General features: G+C 49.5%; 1 protein-coding gene across 2 annotated transcripts in view; it reads left to right on the forward strand.

The window, feature by feature from the left end:
• The window catches only part of KAT2B (lysine acetyltransferase 2B), a 97,610-nt gene that overhangs the window by 15,600 nt on the left and 69,928 nt on the right, over window positions 1-12,082 (forward strand). The window contains exons 1-2 of one of the 2 annotated variants that reach the window (XM_027549788.1): window positions 5,998-6,125; window positions 10,214-10,340. Coding sequence is in view for 1 of the 2 variants with exons in the window: in XM_027549779.1 (XP_027405580.1) it covers window positions 10,214-10,340 (127 nt within the window). In the remaining variant the exon portion in view is untranslated. Of the gene's footprint in view, window positions 1-5,997; window positions 6,126-10,213; window positions 10,341-12,082 lie in introns of those variants that run through there. The other variant, XM_027549779.1, reaches the window with a different exon arrangement.

Below are 12,082 nucleotides of genomic sequence, written 5' to 3' on the forward strand. Positions count from 1 at the left end.
TGGTAGCTCGTATCATCCCATTGCTGGTTTCTGCCGTGTCGCATTCCAGGAGGTATGCGCCACTTTATGAATTCACCGGTTGATGGACTTTGGGTTCTTTTCACTTTTGGCTAATATGAATAATGTTACTGAAAATGATTTTTTTTAAGTTGTGGTAGAATACGTATCACATAAAATTTATCATCTTAACCATTTTTAAGTTCAGCAGTGTTGAGAAATTCACCCTGTTGTACAATCATCATTGTCTCTCTAGTGTATTTCATCCTGCAAACGGAAACTCTGTTCTTATTGAACAACAGCTCCCCACAGCTTCAGTTACTCAATTCCTGGCAACCTCCCCTTGTCGCTATGATTTGACTGCTTTTCACTCTGTGCTCTTCTGATGCACAGAAATTTTACATTTTGATTAAGTCGTGTTTTTGTTGTTGCTGTCTATGCTTTTGGTGTCCTGTCCAAGAAATCATCAACAAGTCTAATGTCAAGAAGCTTTTCCCTTATGTTTTCTGTTAAGAGTTTCATTGTTTTAGGTCTTTAATCCATTTGAGGTTAGTTTTTCTATATGATGGAGGAGTCCAACAACTTGATTCTTTTGCATGTGAATATTCAGTTTTTCCCTTTGTCGAAAAGGTTGCCCTTTTCCCATTGAATGGTCTTGGCCCCCTTGTCAAAAATCATTTGACCACCGATGTGAGGGTTTATTTGGGGGTTTTCTGTTAGTTTAACTTTTTATGAAACTGCTGAGTTGTCTTCCAAAGCAGCTGCTCCGTGTTACAGGCCCCTTCAGCAGTGCCCAAGGACTCGTGTGTCTTCATGATCAGACGTATCACCTGCTCTTTGGATTGCGGTCATCCTCGTTGGGGAGAAGTTGTATCCCACTGTGGTTTTTGTTCTTAACCTTTGAACGTTTTGCTTTTGTCCAGCCTGGAACAGAGAGGTAGCAGAACAGACAGACACACGTGCACAACCACAGGGCCTGAACGCACTCGGTGCTTCTCAGGGCAGACTGAGCAAACGCAGGGAGGTGTCTTAACGTCTAGAGTTTCTGCCTTCTCTTCTGAGTAGCGGGAGCAATAAATCCCTTCCTCACACAGGCTGAGACGGGAATGTGTATGCAAGTGCCTGTTTTAGCCAGTGCCGTAATGTTGGAGTCACAGTTTTACTCCCTAATCCCGTCTGTATGTTTTTGCTGTGGGACATTCCCTGCCACTGGTCTAACTTCTTGGGGAAGCACGACTCTCTGGCATTTTAAGCCTGACAGCGTCCTGCTGGAGGGCCTGGCGCTCCTGCTGCGGCTCCTCTGGGTGCCAACCAGGACTCTTCAGGCCCGGAGCACCCCGCTCCCTGTCTGCCTGCCATCTAGGTCATGGTTACTTGTTTATCCAGTTCTGCTTCCTTCTGTCCTGGCTTCTGCATCCTCTGACCTCTCACCCTGGATCCTGCCGGGGCAGAGACCATTTTTATGCCTTCAGCTTGTCGGCAGCACTGAGGCGGCCTTTTCTCTCTTGGTGCTGCTGCTCTGTAGAGATGAGCTCCTGGGGAATGAGCTCCCCACCCCCCCATGCCCGGGTTATAGCTGCCACAGTAATTGGCTTGGCAGTCACTCCCTGCGAGGTTGTCCTGCAGCTGATACTTTGTTGAAGCTGCAAGGCCAACCCCCTTGGGAGTTCCCCGAGCCAGCAGCCGTCTGGTCTAATTAAGGTGTTTTGAAGGGAGCCTTCTTATCTCAGAGAACAGTGGCGGCTGGAACATCTGGAAGGGAGATAGGGAGGCCAAGGCGGAGGGCAGGTAGCAGCAGCTTGGGGCACTTGGCAGAAAATGCGCTGCTGGCATCAGGGGTGATGCTGAGTGTTTTCTCAGGACTTAGTACGTCCTCTCTCGTAAACTGGGCTGAAGGTCCCGCACACGTTAAAAATACGGTGCACTTGGGGTTCAGCATGTCCTGTGATATTTGTACACATGTAGGAAGTACTGTTCTTTCCCACCAACATGAAAAATCCAGAAACAAGTGAGCAAAATCCAGAGACTTTCAGATATTTCAATTGGGTATAACTTTCATCACTTAGAAGCATTTAAGAAATATGGGGACTCTTCTGTACCTAAGCAGTTAGGCTCCATAGTGAAGACTTGGGTTTGGAGGGGTGAATTCCCTTTAAACTCTAGTGCAGCAACATCAATAGGAACAGAACGTGAGCACATGTCTGTAACTTAACATTTCCTAATAGCCACTTGTATTCTTAAACTTTTTACTAGAGTTTGTTTACAATGTTGTGTTAGCATCAGGTGTACAGCAAAGCGAATCGGTCATGTGTGTACATACATCCACTCTGTTTTAGAGTCTTTTCTCATGTAGGTCATTACAGAGTACTGAGTGGCGTTTCCTGTGTTACACAGCAGGTTCTTTTTTTTTTTTTTTACACAGCAGGTTCTTATCTGTTTTATGCCACTTGCATTAATTTTCTCGAAATGCCATAAAAAATGATCACAAACATTATCAGGAAGTTCCTTTAATTCAGTTTTGGAGGCCAGAGGTCTGAAATCAAGGTGTCAGCAGGGCAGGGCTCTGAAGGGTCTGGGAAGAATCCTTCCTGGGTCTTCCTAGCATCTGGTGGCTCCTGGCAGCCTTGGCCAGGACCAGGGATCGACCCGTGTTCCCTGCATTGCAGAGTGGGTTGTTAATCCCTGAACCACTGGGGAAGTTCTCTCTTGGTTTTATAGATTCTCCTCTCCAGTCTCTGCCCCTGTCTCCACAGGGCGTCTTCCATATGTGTGAGTGACTTGGGGTCCAGATCTCCCTCTCCTTTCTCTTACAGAAATACCACTTATTGGTTTTAAGGCCCGGTCTAAACTAGGCTAATTTTGTCTCAAGACCCTTAAGTAACCCCATGTCCAGACAAAGTCCCTTTGTGATGTTCTGGGTGGTCATAATCTTTGGGGACAAGTATTCACCACATAAAAAATGGAAAGAAAACACTTTCATTAGTTTTAATGTTTTACCTAATATTCTAAAATATCATTATAACATGGAGTTAGTGGAAAAGAATTCCTAATTCGATAGTTTAGCATTCTTTCCCCGCCTTTGACACTCAGTCTCTGACAACGCGGATCTGACAACGCGGCTCACCTTGGTCTTGCCCGCGGGCCTCAGAGTGGTCTGGAGCCCTGCACGTGGCTGACACAGCTTTCCCACTTCAGGGTTTCTCTGTCCTCCCTCCCTCCACCCTTCTCTTAGTTTTCATGGAATTTTTCTGTTTATTTGGGAAAAGTCTCAGTCCTTCTGAACAAAAGAAACAAAAACCTACTTTGTAAAAGCTACTGGGTTCCCAAGACTCAGCGGAGGAAGCAGGGTTAGCCAATTTTGAAAGAAAAGTCTTTTATTCAGTTACTTTCTAAATCATTGGAGTTTCTTGTTGTGTAATTTATTAAGCTCTTCTGTCACAAGTGGCTTCAATGTGGGGGGTGTAGCCTTTTATTGAGTACGGGGAACGCAAGGGTCTTGGGAGGACTCTCCCTGCTGTGAGGTTCATGACCCACCCACTTCTCAGGCCCCCAAGAACATGGCAGTCTTCTGTGATATTAAGAAGAGGCATCAACTTTTAACTTCCGGACTCTAAGTCTGTTGCAATCCTGAGGTTAAGATTTTTATCTCTGAAAATCCATATCCTTTCTCCAAGAACTGGAAGCTTGTTCCTGTCTTGGCTTGAACCTCAGTGAGGGGAGGGGGCTTATAAGCAGCAGCACAGGGACAAGGGTGTTGGATCCTGGAATTCTTACACGTGGTTTATGATAAGGATGTGGTTTCTACCCTCTCTGTGTACTGAGCCTGTTACTGTTGTTGGAATCTCTCTGGAATTACGTTTTTTCGTTCAGAGGAATCAATGTTAAAGAAAATCAGCAATCAGCCCATGAATATGAACTCCAGAGAAGAATACAGAATACAAAGCGAATGTCCCTTCCCCTCCCCAACTTTCACCCCCCCTCAAAGTGTGTATCTTTCTAGTTCCTCTGCATATCCGCATTCCTACATTTGAAATTGCTTATGCATTTAACAAACACACATCAAATTCTGCTCCGTGTTATTCTGTGGGCTTGTCTTTGCTGCCATTTACTAGGACCTAGAGAGCTTCCTTGTCAGCACAAATATTTAGCCTTATTTTTTTTAAACCATTAAAAAATGAAGTATAGTTGATAAATAATATTGTTGTAGGTGTAAGCAAGGTGAATCAGTTACATATATATATCTTCACACATTTAAAAGATTCTTTCCCCATAGAGTCATTAGAGGGTGTTGAGTAGATCCCTGTGCTATTCAGGAGGTGCTCGTTAGTTACTGCTTCATATGTAGTGTGTGTAGATGTCAATCCCAGTCTCCCAGTTTATCCCTCCCCGCTTCCCCTGCTGGGAACAGTAAGTTTGTTGTCTACATCTGTAACTCTATCTCTGTTTTGTAAATAAGTTCATTTGTACCTTTTTTTTTAAGATTCCACATATAAGTGATATCATATGGTATTTATGTGTCTCTGACTTACTTTACTCAGTATGACAATCTCTAGGTCTATCAATGTTGTTGCAAATGGTATTCTTTCTTTTTTATGGCTAACATTCCATCGTGTATGCTTGTTTTTGTTCTCTCGGTCAGTCGTGTCTGACTCTTTGCGACCCCATGGACTGCAGCACGCCAGGCCTCCGTCCTTCACCATCTCCCAGAGTTTACTCAAACTCATGTCCATCGAGTCAGTGATGCCATCCAACCATCTCATCTTCTGTCGTCCCCTTCTCCTCCTGCCCTCAATCTTTGCCAGCATCAGGGTCTTTTCCAATGAGTCAGGTGGCCAAAGTATTGGAGCTCCAGCTCCAGCCCTTCCAGTGTGTATTGTGCACATGTACCACATCTTTTTTTATCCATTCTTCTGTCGATGGACATTTAAAGTGCTTCCATATCTCGGCTATTGTAAATAGTGTTGCAGTGAATGTTGGGATGCATATATCTTTTTTGTTGTTTAATACTGAGCAAGTGACTTCAAGTTAGGAATAACTTTTTTTTTTAATTAGAGGATAATTGCTTAACAATGTTGTGTTAGTTTGCATGTATCTTTTAAATTAGTTTTCTCCAGATTCATGCCCAGGAATGGGATTGTTGATCATGTACGTGAGGAACGTCACTTTTCATTTGTAAGCTGACCAGTCTTTGGTTCAGTAAGTGCTGTGATTCCACAGTGGTCGGGACCAGTATCTTCAAGCTACTTTCACTGGTTGCATCCTCTTCAGGTCCTTGCTTTAAAGTGTTAACTGTCATAGCTGATCAGGACTTAGAGAGCTCTGGTTTCAGCTAATCCTTCACCTAACAGGGCTCTCCTAGCATGTTACCAGCAAGCATCTTCATTACCACTTCCATCCACTCAGCGCCTACCCACCTTCATTCCTTAGTGCCTCTAACAGCCTTGCGGGATGGATATTTTGTGCTCCTTTCGTAGATTAGGAAGCTTAAGGTTAAGGGGTTTACCCCAGGTTCATACAAAGATTTGAAATTGCCTTTACATCGCTCCAGGCCCACCCTCCTGACAGAGCTTTGCTACTGTGTGCTGTCCCCTGCCGCCTGTCTGCCAACCTAAGCCCAGGATGAAACACTTGGCTGGCAAACACATTCCTTGCCCCGTCGCTGCTATGGGCTGGTCCGGGGCAGATGCCGGGGGCCGCGGGGAAGCGGCTGAGTCCTCCCGGACGCGCTCCGCCTTCCCCAGGTTCCTGCCAGCCTCTGGCGCGGAGCGCGGTCCTGCCTTCCCCCTGCCTCCCCGCTGGCTCTATCCCTGCCTTCTGCGCGCCTTCAGGCTCGGAGGAAGCATATCCTGAAGGAAGATCCCGTTCCTGGGACTTGGCTGCGGGAAGATCCAGTCTGGGAGAATTTAATCATTCGCTTAGAGAAGACGGAGGCCTGCTTCCCTCTGGCGCTGCCCGCACTCCCAAACGCCACTTTACTTCTCTGAGGAAGTTCTCCAGTGACTCCAGGGCTTCTTAAGGCCGAACGCCACTGGGCTGCATCTTCATCTCCTGTGAAGAGAGGGTTCTGGTGTCTCAGCATCCAGGCTTGTGATGTGAGGGATGCGCAGAAGGTGCCCAGGATTTGAACAGTGAGTACACGGCACGTGAGGAGCAGGAGAGGCTCAGGGTTTGCCTCCTTTCCCCTCTCCTCCCTGTGCATGTCGCCCCCCGCCCTCCAAGCGCAGGGAGCCCGCCCGTAGCCGGGGCTCGTGAGCTGTGCCGTCTGCGTGCCGTGGGAGGAGCTGCAGGGAGGCCCCATCCCAGGCACGGCCACGGGCTTTCTTACCTGTGGACTCAGATTTTTGCCGCAGAAAGTGCTGTCTTGGGCTGATGGCTGTCCTCTTAGCCGTGGAGGGAACCGAGTTGATCAGGCCTGTTGGCGGCCTCCCCCGCGTCCTCGTAATGAGGACCCTCATGCCTAACTAGGTCAGCATCTCTCTGAGTGTCTGGAGTGACAGATGCGGCCTTTGGTGGCTTTAATTCTGGTGCACACGGAGCTCCTGCCTCGGTACTTCCTTCCCGGGGCCGGCCTGCCCGTGAAGCAGACTGCGGCTGGGGTTACTTTTGTGACCAGGCAAAAATCCATCGTGTCTGTCAAAAGCTGCAGAGGTCGCTGAGGCAGACTGAGGACAGTGCACTTCTGTCATTATCCGCTTGACCCCACACCCAACACAAGCCCTCGGCATTGCTAAGTCAGGAAACCCTTGACTGGCAGCTTGGCATCTTTATGACAGTTCAGGGAGCATGCTGCGGTCTCTTGGTGGGCCTTCCTTTCTGTCCAGGTATCAGAGATTTATAAATGCTGGGTCGTATTTGTTGTTAATGTGTTTCCCCGTGTGATAAGAGCATCGTTATCCTGGACTGGAAGTTAAAAGCAGAAGGAAGTAAGACGATTTACTGATACAGATTAGTGACAGGAAAGTGGGTGGATTCCCCCCTCCCTGCACCCCCATGATTGCTATTTAAGGAAAAAAAGAGAGTGGGGATGGTTGGCCCTAATGACTAAAGGAAAGAGTGAAAGAGAAAGAAAATGTTTGCAGACACCCAGCCTCAAGCCCTGTGTTCTGTCTCCATCCCTGTTTGAAGCCCGGAGGACCCTCCTTGAGAGGAAGAGAAGAGACGAGTAAACAGGCTGGCGTGTTGTCGTTCTCAGGAGGCCTTCCCTGTGGGGTCCCCCTGCAGCTCTCCGCTTTCCGCCCTGAGCTCCACCCGCCCTGGCCGCTGCACTCTGTTGAGCAAACCAGGCATGGTTGCCTTTGCACAGGTTGTTCCTTCTTCCTGGGATGCTCTTGTGCCAGCGAGCTTCATCATCAAACCTTTGCTTAAATGCCCCCGTCTCTAAAAGTCCCGGCTAAAACCGTACGTTTGACGTCTCTGTTCCCAGACCTTCGTGACCCGCCGTCTGTCTTTCTCTCCCAGCACCACCCCTCTCTGACAGCCTGTGCGCTGTGCTCACCTGTGCTGCCCGTCCGCCGTCCCCAGCGCCCCCGCGGCTGCTCCCCCGGGCCCGGCAGGGTCTCCTTGGCTCCTTCCATACCCGGCAAACGTAGCCGGCAGAGAGTAGACCCTCGGTGCCTGTCGTGAGTCCTTGGCTTGGGATGTAGTTCTCCCGACTCCAGGTTTCTCCTTTCAGGTCTGGCACGCCCTCCTCCAGTGGCTTCTTTTGTCATCGTCTCCCCCCAGCTCTCGAGATTGTAGGGTGCTTTCTGGGGAGCAGACTCTCATGAACATCACCTCAGGAACATGGCTTTGGAGACTGTGTCTCTAAGAGGCAGATGGCTTTCCTCAGAGGATTTCAGGGCCTGGTTTAGATTAGTATCAGAGCATGTGGGTAACGGTAGGCCCTGCCTGGTGCCTGGCCAGACCGAAGAGGGTCCCTAGAGCTAGGCACTGGGGGCTGCTTTGCTGGGGTCGCTGGTGGAAGGTCCTTCCTCAGCCCATCCTCACTGTGAGGAGCAGCCAGGTGGGGCCTGCCAGGTTCCACGCGCCCACGGGGAAGGGCTTACCATCAAACGCAGGTTTTTCTTATTGCATCTTGACCCTTCCTGCCTCACCAGTTTATTCTTTCTTTTCTTACTCTCCTCTACATGCACACACTTCAGAAACTATTCGTATCTTGGAGAATTTTCTGTGTGAGGTCAAGGCAGCAGCCGTTCTGAAATTTTCAGACTTCTGTTAACTTCAGCCATCTGGTACACCAGGGGCTGGGGGGGAGGGGCAGAGGTGGGGCTGGGAGATCCAAACCTGGGAAAAAAGACGTCTGAGGGGACGAAAGAGCTAACAAAGCCCAAGTACAAAAATCTATTGCAGTTTATTTAAAGGCCAGTACTGTCCAGGAGAAATGTAGTGTGAACCACGTGTGTGATTTTAAATGTTCTGTAGCCACATTTCGGAGAAGGCAATGGCACCCCACTCCAGTCCCCTTGCCTGGAAATCCCATGGATGGAGGAGCCTGGTAGGCTGCAGTCCATGGGGTCTCGAAGAGTCGGACATGACTGAGCGACTTCACTTTCACTTTTCACTTTCATGCATTGGAGAAGGAAATGGCAACCCACTCCAGTGTTCTTGCCTGGAGAATCCCAGGGACAGCGGAGTCTGGTGGTCTGCTGTCTATGGGGTCGCACAGAGTCGGACACGACTGAAGTGACTTAGCAGCAGCAGTAGCCACGTTAAAAAAGAAAAAAGAAACTGGCCAAATGGATTTTAATATCTCTTAACTCCCTGTATCTAAAATATTGACATTTCAGCATGTAACGAATATGAAAGCTGTCGAGGTTGTTTCTGCTCCAGTCTTCTAAGTCTGTTGTGTACCTTGCATCTCCAGTGTTTCAGTGTGCACAGACCACAGTGCAGGGGCCCGGTAGCCACTTGTGACTCCTGTGTTGGATGGTGTACACAGAAGGCTCTTACCCAGAGTGAATCAGCCTGTGTTTCATGTTGTTTTAGCAATTCGTATTTTTGATTTCTGAGCCATAGAAGATTTCAAGCTTTCAATAAGAGAGGGCTGGCGTGGTCAAGGATAGAGTCACTGAATGGAGTAAAGGTTGGAGTCATTCAGTACAAGCTTTCCACGTTTCCCTCCACACCTTATGACCGGTGAAGACCCAGAGTGGTACTCGGTAGAATAATCGGGAATAATCGATACCTTTCCACTCTTGTCCTCAGCTTTATAACCCAGGTCATCACAGAAACACTTGAGCATTTTTGCTGTTTTCTAAGAAGGTGGGGAAATGTGCAAAGTGGGAAAAGTTTAAGAAAGATGCTGTCAAGCGTTACTAAAAAGTGCTCTGGCGTGGGAGACCGGGGAGATTCTTGGGAGGGAGAACTCGCGGCCTCCACAGAGAACCCTCTCCCTGTGTACAGCTCAGGGCCCACGGGGGACTGGGAGGAGCCGGCAAGGGAGTGGGAGGAGCCCGCGGGGGAGTGGGAGGAGCTGGTGAGGGAGTGGGAGGAGCCGGCGAGGGAGTGGGAGGAGCCCGCGGGGGGGGGGTGGGAGGAGCCGGGGGGTGGGAGGAGCCGGCGAGGGAGTGGGAGGAGCCCGCGGGGGAGTGGGAGGGGCTGGTGAGGGAGTGGGAGGAGCCCGCGGGGGAGTGGGAGGGGCTGGTGAGGGAGTGGGAGGAGCCCGCGGGGGGAGTGGGAGGAGCCCGCGGGGGGAATGGGAGGAACCGGCGAGGGAGTGGGAGGAGCCCGCGGGGGAGTGGGAGGAGCTGGTGAGGGACAGGGAGGAGCCAGCGAGGCGTCCTAACCTGCTGTGTTCCTCCTGTGGCCCCGGGGTCGCTGACCCCGTCAGTCCCTTGGGCAGAGCTGTCGCCGGAGCCCCACGTGTTGCGGGGACCTCAGGAGTCTGGCTTTTCCCTTCGGAAAGCTTGATGGATGGACTCTGTAGATGCTCGCTGGGGGCTGTGGTACCAGAGCGGAGGGCACAGTCCTCTCTTTGTGAGGCAGGATCAGCGGAAAAGAAACCAAAACCCAAAAAGCAACGACAAAATAATATGTCTGAGTCACACACCCTCTTTGCATTTTTTTCTGCTTTTGTTTCCTGCTAATACAGAGAACATAATAAGTCAGGAGTGGGAAGGTTGCTGTCCTGTGACTGGTGTGTGTTACTTATGTGTAAAACGTTCAGTTCCTTGCTGTCTGGTATATAATTTTGTTTCTTTCTTTATTCGTTTTTTAGGCAGAGGAATCTTGTAAATGCAATGGCTGGAAAAACCCCAATCCTTCGCCCACGCCCCCCAGAGCCGACCTGCAGCAGATCATCGTCAGCCTGACGGAGTCCTGCCGGAGCTGCAGCCATGCCCTCGGTGAGTCCCGCACCTCCGGGAGACCAGCGGTGTCCCCTGAGACTCTGCCCTGCTGGGCTCGGCGGGTTAGCCAGACTTGTACACCTCGCCTCTGAGGAGGCCGCAACACGACCCCTGAACCTCCTGGTGCTGCTGGGAGGCTTCTCGTGGGAGGCGAATCATGCCCCGTGTGCCCTCATTCTTCTTTTTCTTGAATTTATCGCCTGTGCCGGGTCTTCGCTGCGGCTCAGGCTTTTCTTGAGCTGTGGCAAGCAGAGCCTGCTCTCTGATCGCGGTTCGAGAGGGCTTCCCATCTGGCGGCTCCTCTGGATGGGCTTCAGCTGTTGGGCTCAGGAGTTGTGACACTCGGGCTTAGCCCATCTGGCGCGCGGCATCTTCTGGGATCCGGGCTCGCACTGTGTGTCCTGCGAGCGGATTCTTCGCATTCTCCACAGCCGCTTTCATCCCTCTTTGTCTCCGCTCACTTTTCCCAAGAGCTGGGCTGACCGCTGACGGGGGCGGGGCAGGGGATTGCCAAATGGGACAAAACGTGGCCGCTGAACTAGTTAGGATAATACGTAGCATGTCCTGATTCACTCTGATTTTTTTTTTTAATTCTTTTCTGATTCCCTGAACTTTCTGGGAGTGCTTCATTTTATCTTCATATTCTTTAATTTCCTGGGTCTGCTATCTCTTTTCTTCCTTGGAATTGTGTTTGGTAAATATTTACTTGTCTCTTCCCTTTCAACGTTCTTATCTGTCCCTGCAAGCTAATCACTGTCAGCCTAGCCAGACTCTGCCGAGTTAGTTACCAGGACTGTGGTAATATAGTCTGTGTCCTGATACTAGTTTTAGGACAAACATTTTCTTTTTAAATTATATTCTGTCTGAGTGGATAAAGGTTACTGAGTAGTTTTCCCTAGATATTCAAATTCAGATTCACAAGGGATCCTGGACTGTTGTCCATACTTTTCTGCCTTCAGTCATCCGGTCTCCCGAAGAATGGCGCCCCGGCCACACAGCCTAATATACTTTTATCTTTTCCACCTGCCCCCTTGTGAGGGGTGGGTGCTCTTAGCCATCATCTTTCTCTCAAGCTTCCCGCTCATCTCAGATGGAGCATCAGCCTTCGTTAGCCAGCAGTTAGGTCTAGTTTGAAGTGTGATTGTGTGTTCAGCTAGAGAGGGTTTCAGTCTGTATAGAACAAAGTAGGAAATAGTGCGATCTCCTCAGGAAGTTACCACACCAGAGTGACCTGAGGAAAGGAACTGGAGACACTCAGTTACCACACCAGAGTGGCCTGAGAAAAGGAACTGGAGAAACTCAGTTACCACACCAGAGTGACCTGAGGAAAGGAACTGGAGACACTCAGTCTCATGGGAGGTGTAAATGCACCTACAGTCACATCACCGTGTTGATTTAACTGGTGTCTCTTCTGGCTCTTGAAGCAGCCAGTGCAAAGCAAAGAGGCCAAGAGTCACAGGACCGTCTTTGCTTGTAACTCACCTTTTCCACAGTCATCCCTGAGTGATGCCCTTTAGAATTGCCTCAGGGAATGTGACGCAATAGAGCTCCTCAAACACTGGACTTGAACTGGACTTGGTATTGATTGGGAAATCCTATTATCCTTCACCAATTAACATTTAAAAACAGAGTCTTCTTCCTTATTTAGCTGAGCAGATTGTCTCCTTTCCGAGCACACAGGAATGCCCAAAGGCAGAAACAGCCTTTCTCAAAGAAAAGCTGACTTTGTTCTCTTTTAT

The sequence above is a fragment of the Bos indicus x Bos taurus genome, chromosome 1, assembly GCF_003369695.1.
Source record: "Bos indicus x Bos taurus breed Angus x Brahman F1 hybrid chromosome 1, Bos_hybrid_MaternalHap_v2.0, whole genome shotgun sequence".
Classification (NCBI taxonomy): domain Eukaryota; kingdom Metazoa; phylum Chordata; class Mammalia; order Artiodactyla; family Bovidae; genus Bos; species Bos indicus x Bos taurus.